Source organism: Oryctolagus cuniculus, chromosome 7 (genome assembly GCF_051225735.1).
Source record: "Oryctolagus cuniculus isolate XC-2025 breed Fujian yellow rabbit chromosome 7, ASM5122573v1, whole genome shotgun sequence".
Classification (NCBI taxonomy): Eukaryota; Metazoa; Chordata; class Mammalia; order Lagomorpha; family Leporidae; genus Oryctolagus; species Oryctolagus cuniculus.
This window is the reverse complement of record NC_142873.1, coordinates 133,339,660-133,359,273: the sequence shown is the minus strand read 5'-3', so window position 1 is coordinate 133,359,273 and position 19,614 is coordinate 133,339,660. Positions and strand designations below refer to the sequence as shown.

Here is a 19,614-nt window from a genome sequence, read left to right as displayed (position 1 = left end):
TTGCGGGAACTCCTAGTGTCAGTATCATTAGGTTTTTCCTGGTAGTGTAGTTCAAGTCCCCGTGGAATATTGTACAATCTTCTGCCTAGAGGTTTGCGTTCTGAGAGCCATGTGTGAGGAGAGGGCTGCTTGGCAGAGCAGTCCTCAGTGTTCAGCAGACCTTATCACTCATGACACGATGTGTTGCTAGTATACCTTGGAACTCAGCTGTGTTGGCTCCTGAGTGGAAAGATCCTCTTCTTGCCAGCGCTGTGGCATAGCAGTGCTGGCATCCCATATGGGTGCTGGTTCAAGACCCAGCTGCTCCACTACTGATCTAGCTCTCTGCTGTGGCCTGGGAAAGCAGTAGAAGATGGCCCAAGTGCTTGGGCCCCTGCACCTGCGTGGGAGACCTGGAGGAAGCTCCTAGCTTCTGGCTTCAGATCAGCTCAGCTCCGGCCATTGTACCCATTTGGGGAATGAACCAGTGGATGGAAGACTTCTTTCTCTCTGCCTTTGCCTCTGCCTCTCTGTAACTCTTCCTTTCCAATAAATAAATCTTAAAAAAAAAAAAAAAAAAAAATCCTCTTCTTTTGCCCTCTCCAGAGAGATTAAGCTTTCAGGCCTCTGCCAGGATGATGGAGGAACAGTTAATTGCTTTTTGGCATGAAGTTGGAAAAAGAATCTGGATTTTTGACCTTTTTTTTTTTTTTCAAGATTTTTTATTTGACAGGTAGAGTTACAGACAGCAAGAGAGAGAGAAATAGAGAGAAAGGTCTTCCTTTTGTTGGTTCACTGCCCAAATGGCCACAATGGCCGGAGCAGCACCTATCCGCAGCCAGGAGCCAGGAGCTTCCTCCTGGTCTCCCATGCAGATGCACCAGCCCAGCGACCTGGGCCATCCTCCACTGCTATCCCAGGCCATAGCAGAGAGCTGGACGGGAAGAGGAGCAGCCGGGACTAGAACCGGCGCCCATATGGGATGCCGGCGCCACAGGCAGAGGATTAACTTACTGTGCTACCATGCTGGCCCCATCATTTTTCAAATAGCACTCACTCAATTCTAATTTCAGCCACCACCTCCTGTCCCCCACTTCAGAGGTAACTGATGTCATTTCACAGGCCCTTTGGAGACTCAGTGGTATCATTCAGGCTTGTTCTGCACACTTCCAGTGCTGGCTTCATTCAACTCGCTGGGTCTCCTCAGTCTGTTATTTGTATTTCTGCTTTCCAACTTCCAAAATGTGACTCTTTTCACCTCTCCTTTTCTCTCCCTCCTGTGGGTTTATATCTTTTAAAAAAGTATTTCTTGGGGGCTGGCCTTGTGGCACAGCAGGCTAGGCCACCACCTACAATGCTGGCATCCCGTATGAACTCTGGTTCAAGTCATAGCTGCTCCACTTCTGTTTCAGCTTCCTGCTAATGTGCCTGAGAAAGCTTATGAAAGAAAGATGACCCAAGTATTTACGCCCCTGGCAGTTTCTGGCTCCTGGCTTCAGCCTGGCCCAATCCTAGCTGTTGAAGCCATTTGGAGAGAAAGCCAGCAGATGCAAGATCTGTCGCTGTCTGTCTCTCCCCTTATCTGTAACTCTGCCTTTCAAGTAAATAAATAAAAAAAAAAAAAAAAAAAAAAAAAAAAAAAAGAATTTCTTGACTAAATTAAATGTGAGTGTTCTTTCTGCCATCTTAACTTGAAATCTTACCATTTGTTTTTTTTTGGGTCAAGAATAATAATTTGGGCCAGTGCAGCGGCTCACTAGACTAGGCTAGTCCTCTGCCTGCGGCACCAGCACTCCAGGTTCTAGTCTCGGTTGGGGCGCCGGTTCTGTCCCGTCCCGGTTGCTCCTCTTCCAGTCGAGCTCTCTACTGTGTCCCGGGAAGGCAGTGGAGGATGGCCCAAATCCTTGGGCCCTGCACCCACATGGGAGACCAGGAAGAAGCACCTGGCTCCTGGCTTCGGATCAGCGCGGTGCACCGGCCGCAGCGGCCGTTGGGGGGTGAACCAACAGAAGGAAGACCTTTCTCTCTCTCTCTCTCTCTCTCTCTCTCTCACTGTCTAACTCTGCCTGTCCCCCCCAAAAAAAAAAAAAATTTGGAAAATAGGAAAGATATAAAATAGTTGAAGATACTATATGAAATAACTACTGTTAATGTTTGTTAATGTTTTGATGTAATTCCAGTTTATTTTCTGTATTTGTAATTTTACATACATTCATATTTTTTCATAAATACTGTATATATTTTTAATTTGCATCCTGTTTACTTCATGTAATAAACCATTTTTTTTTACATTTATTTATTTGAAAGACAGAGGGACAGAGAGAGGAAGGCACAGAGAGAGATCTTTATTCACTGGTTTACTTTTTTTTCTGTCATTTTTTTTTGTATTGTTATGGATTCCCCCCAACCTCCCTCCCTCCCACGGCCCTCCCCTCTCCCACTCTCTCTCCCATCCTGCCCTTCATCGAGTTGCATTTTCAATTACCTTCATATACAGAAGATCAACTTAGTATATACTAAGCAAGGATTTCAACAGGCTGCCCTCACACAACCACACAAGGTATAGGGTATTGTTCGACTAGTAGTGTTGTCTTTAAGTTTCGTAGTAAAACACATTAAGGACAGAAATCCTATGTGGGGAGCATGTACCCAGTGGCTCCCGTTGTTGATTTAACAATTGGCACTCTTATTTATGACGTCAGCAGTCCCCCGAGGCTTTTGCCATGAGCTGTCTAGGCTATGGAAGCCCTTTGAGTTCACCAACTCTGAACTTGTTTAGTCAAGGCCATATTACAGTGGAGGTTCCTTCCTCCCTTCAGAGAAAGGCGCCTCCCTCCTTGATGGCCTGTTCCTTCTGCTGGGGTCTTGTTCACCAGGATCTTTCATTTAGGTTGTTTTTGCCACCGTGTCATGGCTTTCCATGCCTGTGAAACTCTCATGGGCCTTTTAGCCAGATCCAAATGCCCCAAGGGTTGATTCTGAGGCCAGAGTGCTGTTTGGGACATTTGCCATTCTATGTATCTGCTGTGTGTCCTGCTTCCCCTGCAGGATCATTCTCTCCCTTTCAATTCTATCCTTCATTATTTGCTTACACTGGTCTTATTTGTGAAATCTCTTCAACACTTACCCTACCTTTTTGATCGGTTATGTTCTTATCACTTTACCAAGTGCGCTGGCATTGGTACATGCCTCCTTGATAAGATTGAGTTGAAATCCCCTGGCACATTTCTAGCTTCACTATTGGAGGTAAGTCCGAGTAAGCATGTGCCGACCTATATATCTCCTCCCTCTCTTATTCCCACTCCTATATTTAACAGAGATCACTTTTCTGTTAATTTTAAACGCCTAAGAATGATTGTGTATTGATTACAGAGTTCAATCACTGGTTTACTTTCTCAGTGGCTACAATGGCTAAAGCTGTGCCAGGCTGAAGCCAGGAGCCCAGAGCTCCATCTGGACTTCCCACATGGGTAGCAGGGGCTCAAGGACTTGGGCCATAATCTGCTCTCTCACAGGCACATTAACAGGAAGCTGCAACAGAAGCAGAGCAGCCAGGACACAAACCAGAGCACCAATATAGTTGCCAGCATCACAGGCAGTGGCTTAACCCACTGCACCACACTGTCTTCCTCAAATAAACCATTTTCCCATGTCTGAATTCAATTTTTAAAAATACTTCCAATGAGTATATCATGTATTGTAATCATGAGCAGTTTCCCATGTCAGAACATAATCTCTAAAGACAACATTTTGATGGGTTTTTAATATGGCTGTCATGTGACCTTATTACAATTGATTTGATTATTGTTCTATGGACAAAAATTTATTTTTTCCAGCTTTTTCCTAATCTAACAGTTTAGACTGTAGGCTTTTCAAAGTCAGGGAGTATCTGTTCTGTTCATGATCGTATCTTTAGAGCTTAACCCAGTGTCTCACATGGAGTGCTGCCTGGGCTGTTTTGTTACTGAATGCACAGTTATACAGAGAAGTCTGATTATTTCTCTAAGCTAGAAGTCATAAATGGTTATTGCTGAGTTAAAATGTATAAACTTCTTGAGGGTACTCAATAATTTATTTTCCATTTGTTCTTTGATTCAGACTAAGAAGCAAGGATGTAAAAATGAGGAGGTGCTTGCTGTACTAGGCCATGAACTGGGGCACTGGAAGTTGGGACACACAGTCAAAAATATCATTATTAGCCAGGTAAGTTTGCAGTGGCAGTTCTTTTGTATGGCCTGGTAGTCAAAGTAGAAGTGTGGCAGCTTCGAGAGGTGCTGTGTAGAGAGATTCAAACAGACTCCATAGCCGGGCTCCCTAATGCCCGAGCTGTGTGACCTCAGGCACCCTCCTTACTGTCTCTCTACCACCATTCCCTCACTGATTGATAGCATCTCACAGGGCTGATTAAGAATTAAATGAGTGAATATGTGTAAAGAGTTCAAAGTAGTACCTGTGCCATGATAAGTATTATATAAATATTTATTTTTGCCACCATAATCATCCTCTCCAGAGTCACTCAGATATAAGAGCCATAAAGCTCCAAGCAGCAGCCTAGGGGCCACGCTGTGGCGTAGTGCACTTGCAGTGTCGGCAACCCATATGGGCACCTATCTAACATATCTGTCTGTCTGTAACTCTGCCTTTCAAATTAAATCTTCCAAACAAACAAAACAAAAAAAGTATTTTAATGCCTAACGTGGCTGCTTTTTTTTTTTTTTTTTTTTAAAGATTTTATTTATTTATTTGAAAGGCAGAGTTAGAGAGAGAGAGAGAGAGGTCTTCCATCTGCTAGTTCACTCCCCAGACGGCTGCATTGCCTGGAGCTGCACCAATCCAAATCCTGGAGCCAGGATTTTCTTCTGGGTCTCCCACATGGGTGTAGGGCCCCAGGGACTTGGTCCATCTTCACTGCTTTCCCAGTCCTATTAGCAGGGAGCTAGATCAGAAGTGGAGCAGCCAGGACTCGAGCCCATGGGGGATGCCAGCCCTGCAGGCAGCAGCTGCAGGCTTTACCTGCTACACCACAGCGCCAGCCCCCTTAAATACTTGATTAAAAATTTCTTTTAAGAGTGAAATAAGTATATTCATTAAAAATTGTGGAAAATATAAAGAAGAAACCATTGAGGCCAGCGTTATAGCTTAGCAGTAAAGTCACTGCCTGTGACAGCAGCATCCCATCTCATCCAGGCAATGGTTCAATTCCCATCTGCTCCACTTCCAATCCAGCTCCCTGCTAAAGCGTCTAGGAAAGCAGCAGCAGAAGAAAGCAGTCCTTGGGCCCCTGCACCCATGTGGGAGACCTAGAAGAAGCTCCTGGCTCCTGCCTTCCAAGCCGGTCCAGCTCCAGCCGTTGTGGCCATTTGGGGAGTGAACTAGCAGATGGAAGATCCCTGCCCCCCTCTCTGTCCCTCCCTCTCTCTCTAATTCTGTCTTTCAAATAAAATAAATGAATATTTAAAAGAAGAAGAAAATCCCAATAGCAGTCCTCCTCTGGGCTTTAATATATCTAAGCCAAGAGACTCTCAGGCTCTGCTGAAATAGCAGTATGTCTTTGTGACTGGTTCTGAGCACACATGGGCTGAATTGAGTTTGTTTTTTTTTTTTCATTTTATTTGAAAAGCAGACAGAGACAGAAAGGCAGACAAAGATCTTCCATCTGCTGATTCACTACCCGAATGCCTGCAGCAACCAGGGCTGAGCCAGGTTGAGTCCAGGAACCCAGAACTCAGTCTGGTCTCCCTTGTGAGTGGTAGAGACCCAACTACTTGAATCATATGGTAATTTTGTGTTTAGGTTTTTTAGTAACTGTTATATTCTCTTCTATCGCTGCTACATCTTATTATTATTATTTATCTGACAGATAGAGTTAGACAGTGAGAGAGAGAGAGAGAGAGAGAGAGAGAAAGAGAGAAAGAGAGAAAGAGAGAAAGAGAAAGAGAAAGAGAAAGGTCTTCCTTCCGTTGGTTCACCCCCCAGATGGCCACTTCAGCCGGAGCTACGCCAATCTGAAGCCAGGAGCCAGGTGCTTCTTCCGGGTCTCCAGCGCGGGTGCAGGCACCCAAGCACTTGGGCCATCTTCTACTGCCTTCCTGGGCCACAACAGAGAGCTGGACTGGAAGAGGAACAGCCGGGACTAGAACCGGTGCCCATATGGGATGCCAGCACCGCAGGTGAAGGATTAACCAAGTGAGCCACGGCGCTGGCCCCCAGGCCCAACTACTTGAGCCATCATCTGTTGCACCAGTGGCCCCTTAACTCTTTTTCTTCTTATTTTTTTAATTTGGTTGGAATCCCATAAATAGATATGAGTATTTTATTTACAAGGATAGTGTAATTTTTCTTTTTATTTGAAAGGCAGAGTTACAGAGAGAGGGAGACAGACAGGGAAACAGAGATCTTCCATCTGCTGTTTCACTCCACAAATGACCACAGCGCCCAAGGCTTGGCGAGGCCAAAGCCAAGGACCAGGAGCTTCATTCGGTCTCCCACATGCATAGCAAGGGCCCAAGGACCTGGGCCATCCTCTGCTGCTTTCTCAGGCACGTTAGCAGGAAACTGGATGGGAATTGGAGCAGCCAGGACCTGAACTTGCACCCACATAGGATGCAGCCTTGGAGGCAGCGGCTTAACTTACTACACCACAACACCAGTCCCATCCTTAACTGACCCTTAAAGTGGGTCTTCATGCCTTTGTAAAAGGCCCGCTGGTTCCAGGGAAGGCTCGTCAACTGCAGTGAGCACTTCTGTCTTACATCTTTAGGGATAGGGATGAGTTCCTTAGCTTGAAGCTAGTTTCTATGGGTACTTAGCAGTGGGTAAGACGTTAAATATGTTGAAATCCAAGTTGAAATTTAGCATTCACTTCAAGAACAAAAACCACTGGGCAGTGATCCATAGAGGAAGGGGTCCAGTGAAAGCAGCTTACCCCCCGGGTAGTCCCTCGTGTGGTACCTTGTCAGGGTTGGAGTTGATGCCCCTTCTGACAGGTAGGGCACTTGGCAGGGGCCAGGAGGGGGAGGCCTGTTTTCTAAAGAATTATTTATTTGAAAGGCAGAGTTACAGAGAGGAAGAGGCAGAGAGAGAGAAGTCTTACATCTGCTGGTTCACTCCCCAAATGGCTGCAATGGCCAAGCTGGGCTGATCCAAAGCCAGAAGCCTGGAGCTTCTTCTGGGTCTCCTACACAGGTGTGGGGGCCCAAGCACTTGGGCCATCTTCTATTGCTTTCCCAGGCCATAGCAGAGAGCTGGATTGGAAGTGGAGCAGCCAGGACTTGAACCGGCACCCATATGGGATGCTGGCACTGCAGGCAGCAGCTTTATCTGCTATGCCACAGTGCCAGCCCCACCTGTATTATTGACTGATGGCATTGACTCTGTGTCTTATATGCTGCCCACTCTAGTTGAGCCCCTTGGCTGAGGTCTGTGGTATCTGTGGGACAGGGCTGGCTGGTCTCCAGAGCAGGGGTCTTCTCCACCTGACTGTCAAGAGTCTTCTCTTCTGTGGGTGCCTTGATGAACATGTACATTAAGCCAAAGTATATTTATAATAAACCTGGGCTACTTTGGGAAATTTTCTACCTACTCCTTCTCCAGCTCTCTTTGTTAGCCATGCTCTAGTTTGTTTCAAGGCCCTGCTCATCCAGCCAATCCATTACGTGCCTGCTGCCTGTGAGTTAGTATATACTTAGATGTCCTTAGCTCAGGCTCTTTGTCCCTGTCTGGGTGGACAGTAAGACAGCCAGGCGTTCCCTCACTGAGAGTGTTTTCCTTCCCCACTGCCTTTCAGAGTGTGTCCAAGTGGCACTATCATTTCACAGCAGTCCACTTTCTGCTGGTGCTAACATTTGTGTGAATGTTTCTAGTTTTTTCCTCAATTAAATGATGGTTAGAGCCGGCACCACGGCTCACTGGGCTAATCCTCCGCCTTCGGCGCTGGCACACCGGGTTCTAGTCTCGGTCGGGGTGCCGGATTCTGTCCCAGTTGCTCCTTTTCCAGTCCAGCTCTCTGCTGTGGCCCTGGAAGGCAGTGGAGGATGGCCCAAGTCCTTGGGCCCTGCACTCGCATGGGAGACCAGGAGAAGCACCTGGCTCCTTGCTTTGGATCAGCGTGGTGCACTGGCCACAGCGGCTATTGGAGGGTGAACCAACGGTAAAGGAAGACTTTTCTATCTCTCTCTCTCTCTTACTGTCCACTCTGCCTGTCACCAAAAAAAAAAAAAAAAAAAAGGTTAGGCACTTGCCTTGCATGAGTAAGTGTTGATTGATGGGTAGTGGAGTAGCAGGAGGTAGTGTACTAGTGTGGGAGCTCCTGTTCATTGACTCACTTCTGCCTTCATGCCTTGCTTCGTTTCCTCTGGGTAACCACCTGCTGCTGGAGGGCTTCTGCACACCACTTTGGGCCAGGCAGATCAACATATGCCTTGAACTCAGGAGGAAAAGCCCGAGTTGTAGAATTGTGATGACCCACAGCCAGGATTTCAGTCTCTAGTAGGTCCCAGTAGTAAACTAAAAGCTGTTTTTCAAAAGGACAGTGGCTACTCAACAAAAATAGATTCCTAGATTGTAAGTCCAGGAGTCTCCTGAGTTTTCTGTTGGAGTTTATCATATTGGGTCCTCTGAGCTATAAGGGACAAAGCTGCCTACATTTCATTCTGTGGCAACTGGTGAGAGCCTTTTTTTTTTTTTTTTTTTTTTTTCCTTAAGATTTCTTTATTCCAAAGGAAGAGTTAGAGAAAGAGGTCTTCCATCCACTGGTTCACTCCTCAGATGGCAGCAAAGGCTAGGGCTGGGCTAGGCCGAAGGCAGGAGCAGGCGCCTAGAACTTATTTAGCCTCCATGATCCTGCTTGGCTAAGGGAAAAGAATGGAATTTTATTCCAACGAGTCTCCTATTTTGATTCTTGAATTGTAAGGGACCTTAACTCAAGGTTGCCCCTTGAAAACTATACGATTTATTTTTTGGAGAACTTTTATTTTACTTTTGAAAATAAAAGTGAAGTAATAAGAATACCTAAATAACTTTATCTGTGATCACACAAGCACTTTTCTTAAAGTCAAGCCATAATTTCTCATACTTTTTTGATATTACTGATCTCACAGTAAAATCAGCTTCATAATAACTTGGAAATCTCAATGTTCCTCTTTCTAGATGAATTCTTTCCTGTGTTTTTTCTTGTTCGCTGTATTAATTGGTCGGAAGGAACTTTTTGCTGCGTTTGGTTTTTATGACAGCCAACCCACTCTCATTGGACTACTGATCATCTTCCAGTTTATTTTTTCGCCATATAATGAGGTAATGTATAATTAAAGTGGTCTCACACTTGTCCTTGCCTGTTTCAAATCTAGAACCTTTAGGATGTGTAAAAGAATGAAAACCATGTAGATTTAACACATAAATGAATCAAAATCTTTTAGTCCCTTGATTTACTGACCAGTCTGAGAATGTAGCAGAACAATTGAAGCTCAATTGAGTAAATAAAAGCGTGTATACTGTTAGTGGGAAAAAACTGAGAATTAGAATTTAGTGATGAAAGTTTGATGTAATACGTACTTCACAAATGTGGTGGATTATCAGAATACTGTGTCCTAGACCATGATACACCAATGCTTGAGTGAAAAGCTGTGTCCCAGGAGACAAAATATAATAAATAAATAAATATATATATGGCTAAATTTAAGAGAGGCTGTATGATATTGTCTCTCTAACTGTAGTTGTCTATGGCCAACTGCCTCCAAGAGCCTTGGGTTCCACTCAGGACCTACTAAATAAAGTTGGATGCTTCATGAAGGGAAGGTAAAAATACCCGCTCTGAGATCATCTAGCAGGGAAATTCCATCCATGTGATAAGATATAGATTTCTGAGTCTGTGTGACAAATCTGAGAAGGGCAACATTTCATTGTATTTGGTAAGACTTCCATAGTTACCAAAGAAGTAATATTGGGGATCCTGAGCTGTCTCCATTCAGAAGAATTTCTTGGGACAGGTTGTAGAGTTAAGGCTTTAAGATAAACTAAATGGGCTGGCGCCATGGGTCAATAGGCTAATCCTCAGCCTGCGACGCCGGCACACCGGGTTCTAGTCCTGGTCAGGGTGCCGGATTCTGTCCCGGTTGCTGCTCTTCTAGTCCAGCTCTCTGCTGTGGCCTGGGAGTGCAGTGGAGGATGGCCCAAGTGCTTGGGCCCTGCACCCGTATGGGAGACCAGGAGAAGCACCTGGCTCCTGGCTTTGGATCAGTGTGGTACGCTGGCCGGCAGCGGCCGTTGGAGGGTGAACCAACGGCAAAGGAAGACCTTTCTCTCTGTGTGCTCTGCCTGTAAAAAAAAAAAAGATAAACTGAATGAATCTTACTTCTCCATTTTGAAAAAGTGTGTATGTATATTTAAGGAAACAAAAAGGACTAGATCATATTTGTGTAACATTATCCACATAGATAAATTTTGCAGGAAATTGAGATTTATTATACTTAAATGGAAAGTTTTTTGTTTTATCTTCTGTTGAAAATATTTATTGAGGCAGGTGCCGCGGCTCACTAGGCTAATCCTCCGCCTGCGGCGCCAGCTTACCAGGTTCTAGTCCCAGTCGGGGCGCCGGATTCTGTCCCTGTTGCTCCTCTTCCAGGCCAGCTCTCTGCTGTGGCCAGGGTGTGCAGTGGAGGATGGCGCAAGTGCTTGGGCCCTGCACCCCATGGGAGACCAGGATAGGTACCTGGCTCCTGGCTTCAGATCAGTGTGGTGCGCCGGCCGCAGCGGGCCGGCCATGGCGGCCATTGGAGGGTGAACCAACGGCAAAGGAAGACCTTTCTCTCTGTCTCTCTCTTTCTCACTGTCCACTCTGCCTGTCAAAAAAAAAAAAAAGTAAAAATAAAATAAATAAAAAAAATATTTATTGAATGCCTTATACAGTTTGTTACTGCCTAAAACAGAGGTTCTAGAACACCCCATACTGGCATTATCATTTCTATCTTCTGCCACTGTTCATGAATTCCTGAGGGACACTAAGTTGTATGCATTAAGTGACCTCACTGCTCTGCTTTTCTAAGCAGCTGCGCTATTTATGTTTTTATTTAGTTGATTTTCTTATCTCTTCCCTCTTGTGGGGCTGAAAATCTTTGCTGTTACCACTGTGCGTTAAGGTCATCACGTCTGCCTAATTGTCTGCTCTAATCTGCCAGACTGGAACCAAGATATCCAAATAATCATGAACTCAGTTCTGTTGGAGGGGAAGGGTCTTCTTAGAAGTCGAGGTGTGGGTGGTGCTTGGGATCATCCCTCATGGCATCTATTGTGGTTGTTTCGTTTTGTTTCCTTATACTCAGTGGTTGATTTCACTTTAAAAAAACTAAATATATGTAGGATAATAGTAAGATGAAACGTGACTCATCCATAAATGTATTAGCAACTGCTGTAAAACCTTGTACAGCCCCGAGGGTTGATTCAAAAGGATGAGACATTCAAGAGGAAAATCTTGTTTAATATTAGTTAGGTCACCAACGGCAAAGGAAGACCTTTCTCTCTGTCTCTCTCTCTCTCACTGTCCACTCTGCCTGTCCAAAAAATTAAAAAAAAAAAAAAAATATTAGGTCATGATGGCATGGAGATGTTTTTCTTGAGAAAACTACTTATTTTCTTATTTTAAAGGTTTATTTATTTGAAAAGCAGAGTTCCAGACAGAGATAGAGAGAGAGAGAGAGATCTTCCATCCATTGGTTCACTCCCCAAATTACCAGTACAGTGGCTGGTACTGGGCCACACTGAAGCCAGGAGCCTGGAACTCCATTTGGGTCTCCCATGTGGGTGGCAGGGACTCAAGTACACAGGCCATCTTTTGTTGCTTTCCCAGACATTGGCAGGGAGCTGGGTCAGAAGTCAAACAGCCAGGACTTGAAGTGACATTTATATGGGATGCTAGTGTTGCAGGTGGCAGCTTAACCCACTGCGCCATGATACCAGTCCCAGAAAACTGTTTAAAATTGTATTTGCTACTGGCTAATATATAAGATTTTTTTTCCTTTTAAAAAAATTTTTATGCCAAATTTTTTTTTTTTTTTTTTTTTTTGGTCAGGCAGAGTGGACAGTGAGAGAGATAGACAGAGAGAAAGGTCTTCCTTTGCCATTGGTTCACCCTCCAATGGCCGCTGCAGCCGGCGCACCGCGCTGATCCGATGGCAGGAGCCAGGATTCAGGTGCTTTTCCTGGTCTCCCATGGGGTGCAGGGCCCAAGCACCTGGGCCATCCTCCACTGCACTCCCTGGCCACAGCAGAGGGTTGGCCTGGAAGAGGGGCAACCGGGACAGAATCCGGCGCCCCAACCGGGACTAGAACCCGGTGTGCCGGCGCCGCTAGGCGGAGGATTAGCCTAGTGAGCCGCGGCGCCGGCCTATGCCAAAATATTTTAAGAAATAGACATTTGTGTCATTCAACCTACAAGATATAAATATACAAAGAATATGTTTCCTTCAGAAAAAAAAATCTAAAAATCCCAAGGTATATAAAAAAAGTTCATGGAAAGCTGGAATTAGCAGATAACTTTATTTTGATACCAAAAAATTAAAATCATAAATATGAAAGCATCTTCAAAAGTCCATGGAAATTAAATTCAATTTTCCACTTACTTTTTGAAGCACCCTCCTAAATTTGCATGACTTTGGCTCTGAGAAAGAGGTGTGCATTGGCTGTGGAGTCACCAAGAATTTCATCATTACTACCCTCTGCCAGTTGTCTGGCCTATCTGATCATCACGTGCCTCAACTGCAAAGCATGAATGAGAGATTATTGGAGAATATATGGAGGCCTGCTCAGTTCCTGGCATGTGGTGAATTTCTAAAAGTCGGTTTTTGTGTTTTTCTGTCTTTAAAGATTTACTTATTTGAGAGGCAAAGTTACAGACAGAGGGAGAGACAGAGAGAGAGAAGTCTTCCAGCCACTGGTTCACTTCCCAAATGGCCACAACGGCCAGAACTGGGCTGATCCAAAGCCAGGAGCGTCTTCTGGGTCTCCCATGCAGGTGCAGGGGCCCATGCCTTTGGGCCATCTTCTTCCACTGCTTTCCCAGGCCATAGCAGAGACCTAGATTGGAAGAGGAGCAGTCAGGACTCAAACCAGTGCCTATATGGAATGCTGGCACTGCAGTCAGAGGCTTAACCTACAATGCCATAGCGCTACCCCCCCCCCCTTTTTTTTAAGGATAACATTTCCATTTATGGTCTGTTTGCTTGGGGAGATGTGGGTATGGTTCCATTTATAATTTTGCCACTGCAGTTCCCCTAAATGCAAGTGGTCTTTCTTCCGGCCTGCCATTTCTTTTCTCCTAACTTCCTCTGCATCTTAGCCTGTGAAACCTTCGGTGACAACAAAGAGGTGGACAGATGTTAAAATCTGCGTTTACTCTTTCAGGTTCTTTCTTTTTGCCTGACAGTCCTGAGCCGCAGATTTGAATTTCAAGCTGATGCATTTGCCAAGAACCTGGGGAAGGCTAAAGACTTATATTCTGCTTTAATCAAACTCAACAAAGATAACCTGGGGTTCCCTGTTTCGGACTGGCTGTTTTCCATGTGGCATTACTCTCACCCCCCGCTACTGGAGAGACTTCAGGCTCTGAAAACCCCAAAACAAGACTGAGCACCTGGGCCTGCGACCCGAGACCGAGGCACCTGGGCCTGCGACCCGAGACGGCCCGATGAGTTCTGTCCTGGCAGCATGTTCCAGCTCTTGATGTTTTTAGACTTTTTTTAGAAGAAAAATTATTAAGTATGGAAAAGCCCAGATTTAAATACACTTAAAATCTCATTTCAAAAATGATTTTAATAATCCATTTCTTAAAGAAAACACTTGGATAAAATTTTGAGGCTTAATGTTTTTAAAGGCATAGTTTTTTCTTATTTTTGGCATCTGATTTCCCATCAACCTGCAAATTTTCCTTGAGAAAATACAGAAGTTACTTTAATGAGACATGTATGTGATGTCTGCATATGAGGTATTGGGGACACTGTCTCCATGAGGGGACAGCGTCGCTTGTCCTTTCTGTGCCACAGAAGCTGTGTGTGGTCCCGAATCATCGGGCACACACCCGAGTTGAAATTTGTTGTCACTTTTCAGCTGTTGTGCTGTAACTTGGCCAATCAGTGTCCCGGATGAGAATGACGAGCAGAGTGGGGAGGCGGATGTGCTTCAGTGGGAGTAGTCGGAAGTGGGCTCTGCTCATCTGCCGGACTGCACATTCTCCCTGTCCTCCAGGCCGCACGCTGACCGGCGTTTCCAGCAGTGCTTTGGAAGCAGAAATTATGTACAGGATGTTTTAAATCACTTTGTTTCCATTTTTAAGAAGAACTTCAGTTTTTATCTTTCCTTCCGCCTGGTGAGCTACGGTACCACTAGGGATAAACTAGGCTTTTCTTCATTCACTCTGTTTAACTCAGTCAATACATAGTGCATCCTTTAGCACAGATTGCCACACTGAACAGATTTTGCTTTGTTAAAAGTGGCAGAACGTGGAAAGAAGAAGAAAAGACAGCTTAAGAGGCATAAGGATGAAGTACTGATGATTCTCTTATGTACAGGAAAAAATATAGTTTTCTATCTTTCAAGGACAGGAGAGTTTCAGTTTTTATTTTTGTAATTTTTACCAGTAAGTCGTAAGGACTTACTAACTCAATCTGATTCCATTGTTGAAAATTGTAGTTGTTGGCATGCAGATAATGTTTCCTTGCAAAACAAACGCCCTGAAAGATTTCCACTGTTGAAGCCGGGTGTTGGCGGCTGCAGGCCTCAGCTGCTTTCTGAATGAGAACTGACCTTGTGCCTCACCGTCTGGCTCACCTGCTCACTGGTGATGTTTACCTTCGGCGCACGTCTTCCAAAGTGCAGTCGGCTGTGCACTTCTGTGTCTGGCCACAAAGTCTTGGGCTCAGCTGACTTTCGAGTGGAAATAGAACACAAATGAAAATCTAGTTCAGTCCTACATTATTTATTTTCCTAAGGCTACAGGGGATCAGTCCAGCGGTTTTTATCAGCATCTGCACCTGTGACTCCATGCTCTGGTGACTGCCTTTCCTTCCTTCTGTGCCTTTAAGTACAAATTTCAGTTCTGCACAAGTGAACCATTAAAAATTGCCAATGCAGATTGATATCCGTGGTCTTTAGTGTGCTATAACGCGTGTCGTCGGTTGCCCAGCTGTGCTTGTATGCCCTAGGGGACCTGGGTGCTAGTGCAGGAAGAGTAGTGTGCACAGTAGCCCTACGCCGAGAGGTGTCCAGGTAGCACCCCTGCCCCCACCCCCCCGGTCACCACCTGCCCCACTCCAGAGCATGCCAGCTCTGCTGATATTTCCAGAGACGCTTCATCTAGAGTCATTCCTTCTCGACGTTTACAACTTCAAGTTGTCTGGGGCCTGCCTGATCTACTCCAGCTGCCTCCTTGGTCTTCCCTGCCTGTGGCAGCAATAACTAACTTTTCACGATGTGACTGACCTAGTCACAGTTCATGGACAGCAGAGGCACAGAGATGGCCACAGGACACTGGCGAGTTCCTGAGCTATTGTCCAATCATGGCAAGAGTAAATGAACCAACCCAGGAAGGAAAGAGTTGGCCCCTTGCACCCTAGAGTTGGTGGGTATGCAGGAGGCAGAATCAAGTAGCTCAAAGCCTGGAGTATCGAGCAGCCCAACTCCTGCAGGCTGGTCTCAGTCCAGTGCAGAGTCTGCTGGGTGTCTCCTGCCTTAGTATTTGAGCTGGTCTCTGGCTGAGCTCTGTGAGCTGCTAGTAAATTCTGCCTGCTTAGGATACAGGGTTTCTTGTGTCAGTGCAGTGGTTGGAGCCTTGGTGATGATCCAGCCTGCCCCTTAGACTTCATATGCTCACTGTTACCTTACCTTTGTGTAGTCTCCCCTCGCTGAGAAAGCTCTCTTCCTCTTGGTCTTTTTCATCAAGCCTTTGGATACTTTTGTACATAGCTACTTTATGTGGCTTTGACTCCATCAACAGAAGAAGGCTGACTACCACCAGAGTGCTTGAAGTTCTCTCCTGGGGGCTATAGAAGGAAAATTACAGGGGGCCAGTGTTGGCACAGCCAGTTAAGCCACCACTTTTGACACTGGCATCCCTGTCAGCGCTGTGAGTCACCGCTACTCCGCCTCTGATCCAGCTCCTGCTAATGCACCCGGAAAGCAGTGGAAGATGGCCCAGGTACTTGGCTCCTTGCCATTCACATGGAAGATGCAGATGGAATTCCAGGCTTCTGGCTTCAGCTGGACCAGCCTGGGATGTTGTAGCTATTTGGAGAGTAGACCAGAATCTCTCTCCCTCTCCCTCTCCCTCCTTCCCTCCCTCCCTTCTCTCTCCTTCTCTCCCCACTTTCCAAATAAATAAATCTTTAAAAAGAAAGTTACAGAGAACTTGTCATCCAAAACCTTTTGAAGACCACAGTGATGTAAGTACCTTGAAGGCACTGGGTGTCAGGCTGAGTATATATAATTCAATGGATAGGCAAAAAAGAACCCATCCTGGAATGGGCTAGGCTAGCCCTGTTCAAACGATATGGCAAGGAAGCCCTGGGCTCTTAGTATCCAGGATGGTCCAGGGAGGAGGATTTCCTGAACAGCTTGGCCAGAGACAACACCTGATGTGTTCTGAGAACCTGTGAAGCAAGCACTGCCCATACCTGGTGAGCAGGGAACAGATGGGTAGTGGTTAATACAGCAGTCTCCTCTCTCTCTTTTTTTTTTTTTTTTATTTTTTTTTTAAGATTTTATTTGAGAGGCAGAATTAACAGACAGAGGGAGAGACAGAGATCTTCCATCTGCCAGTTCACTCCCTAAATAGCTGCAATGGCCAGAGCTGGGCAGATCTGAAGCCAGGATCCAGGAGCTTCTTCCGGGTCTCCCACGTGAGTGCAGGGGCCCAAGCAAGCATTTGGGCCACCTTCCACTGCTTTCCCAGGCCATAAGCAGAGAGCTGGATTGGAAGAGGAGCAGCTGGGACACAACTAGTGCCCATATGGAATGGCGGCGCCACAGGCAGAGGCCCAGCCCACTATGCCACAGTGCTGGCCCTGACAGTCCCCTCTGTATTGGTGGTTTTGTTTTCTGACTTTGGTCCTGATTCATTTGAGAGATTTGCCTAATTGCAGTATGTTGCAAATAACTGTCTTGTTAGTAGTTGTTACTCTTGCTGTGCCTACTTTGTGAATTAAGCTTTATCATAAGTATGTAAGTATAGGAAAAAACGTAGTATATATAGGGTTTATCACTGTCTATGGCTTCTGATGGCCGTTGGGTGATCTTGGAAGGTATCCCCAACAGATAAGAGGGGACTACTGTATCACTTAGGGTCAGGAGCAGTGTTCCTGCAATCCAGTGTACCACTTATTCGTAAGACTTTGGGGGAAAGAAACTTTTCTGAGCCTCCACGTTTCTCCACCTGTTATTTAGTCAGCCAATATTGAATTGCCATTCTACACCCAGCTAGGCTCTGGGTGCTAGAGAGTATATTAGTAAGTTAAAATCCTCCTCCTGCTGGATTTTACATCCTAGTGTGGGGGAGACAGACAACCAAACTATATGTTGCAATTTTAAACTTGGTGGTCGCAAAAAAGGCATCCCTGGAGGTCATGTTTGAACCAAGACCTACAGGAAGTAAGGGTTGATCTAGGCAGGTGTCAGAGGGAAGAGTGAGATTCAAGTGGAAAGATCTGGCTGTTAAAGGCCAGCCTGGTGTGTTCGAGAAACAGCCAGAATGGTGTATGCTAGGGGCCGATGCTGGGTTGGGGGCAGATTTACAGGGCCTTATAGGCTATTGAAAGAACCCAGGATTGGGGCCGGCGCTGTGGCACAGTGGATTAACGCCCTGGCCTGAGGCGTTCCAATGGGCACTGGTCCGAGACCCGGCTGCTCCACTTCTGATCCAGCTCTCTGCTATGGCCTGGGAAAGCAGTAGAGGATGGCCCAAGTCCTTGGGCTCCTGCACTGCATGGGAGATTGGGGGGAAGCTCCTGGCTCCTGGCTCCTGGCTCCTGGCTTCGGATCGGCGCAGCTTTGGCCATTGCGGCCAATTGGGGAGTGAACCAGTGGATGGAAGACCTCTCTCTCTCTCTCTCTCTCTCTCTCTCTCTCTCTCCCCCTCTCCTTTCTCTCTGTGTAACTCTGACTTTCAAATAAATAAATAAATAAATCTTTAAAAAAAAAAAAAAACTCAGGATTTTATTGCATGTGGCAGGAATCCATGGTAGGGTTTTGGGCCGAGCAGCAACATGATATTTAATTTCAACGGGATCGGCCTGGCCTCTGTGTTGAGGGACAAGGGTGGAGCCAGGGACTGGGCAGAGGCTCTTGTGGTACCTCTGCAGGAGATAATGGTGCTGGACTGAAGTGGTGGGCCTGGAGGTGGGAAAGCGGTTTGACTCCAGGTGCATTCTGAAGGCTGAGCCAACAGGATTTGCTGATGGGTCAGATGTGGGGAAAGTGGCAGTGGCGGATGACTCCAGTGCATGTGCCGTGGGTGACTGGGAGGTCGGATTTATCAGTAGCAACAGGAGTGGGATAGCTTGGAGGGGAAGGTCAGAAACGCAATTTTGGACACATTACTTTTTTTTTTTTTTTTTTTAATTTTTTGACAGGCAGAGTGGACAGTGAGAGAGAGAGACAGAGAGAAAGGTCTTCCTTTTGCCGTTGGTTCACCCTCCAATGGCCGCCGTGGCCAGTGTGCTGCGGCCTGCGCACCGCGCTGATCCGAAGGCAGGAGCCAGGTGCTTCTCCTGGTCTCCCATGCGGGTGCAGGGCCCAAGCACTTGGGCCATCCTCCACTGCACTCCCTGGCCACAGCAGAGAGCTGGCCTGGAAGAGGGGCAACCGGGACAGAATTCGGCGCCCCAACCGGGACTGGAACCCGGTGTGCCGGCACCGCAAGGCGGAGGATTAGCCTAGTGAGCCGCGGCGCCGGCCAGGACACATTACATTTGCCATGTGGGGAGGCCTAGTGGGTTAAGTCACCACTGGTGACTCCAGCATCCCCTGTTGGAGTGCTGGTTAGAGTCCTGGCTGTTCTGATCCAGCTGCCTAATACCCTTGGGAAGGCAGTGGATGATGGCCCAAGTACTGGGTCCCTGCTTCCCAGGTGAGTACCCAGATGGAGTTCCAGGTCTCTGGCTTCAGCCTGGACCATCACCAGCCGTTGCCATCATTTGGAGAGTGAATAAGCAATGGAAGATTTCTCTAACTCTCCCTTTCTCTGCCACTCTGCCTTTCAAACAAATATTTTAAAAAATTGAGATGCAGGGACAGCATGGTGAGCTAGAAGCCAAATTAGGCAACCCTTTATTCTCCTGTTTTTGGGAGCTAAGATTGGGATGATAGTTGGAGGCAGAGGTGGGGCTGAGAGAAGCACTGTATTTTTTTTTGACATGACAAGTGGGGCTTGCCTGCTTTGCAGGGCTAGTACACAGAATGAGGTTGTGTTTGGAGGATGTCGACAGGGAGGGCTCCTGACTGGCACTTGTTAATGATGACACTGATCAGTCACTTTGACACACAGCAACACATCATCACCAGTGTCCTAACCCTCGGGGTGCTGTGAGGTCCCCAGAAGACTGGGCTTTGGAAGAGGAGGCAGCAGGAGCAGGGGCAACCTGCCTCAGTCCCCAGAAT

At 46.4% G+C, this 19,614-nt stretch overlaps 1 protein-coding gene across 3 annotated transcripts in view; it reads left to right on the top strand.

The window, feature by feature from the left end:
* The window catches only part of ZMPSTE24 (zinc metallopeptidase STE24), a 50,791-nt gene extending 35,690 nt beyond the window's left edge, over positions 1–15,101 (top strand). For all 3 annotated transcript variants that reach the window (XR_016211098.1, XM_017346422.4, XM_089300920.1), the window contains 3 exons: positions 4,078–4,182; positions 9,127–9,270; positions 13,372–15,101. Coding sequence is in view for 2 of the 3 variants with exons in the window: in XM_017346422.4 (XP_017201911.4) it covers positions 4,078–4,182; positions 9,127–9,270; positions 13,372–13,596 (474 nt within the window). In the remaining variant the exon portion in view is untranslated. The remainder of the gene's footprint in view (positions 1–4,077; positions 4,183–9,126; positions 9,271–13,371) is intronic.
* Positions 15,102–19,614: the final 4,513 nt, after the last annotated feature.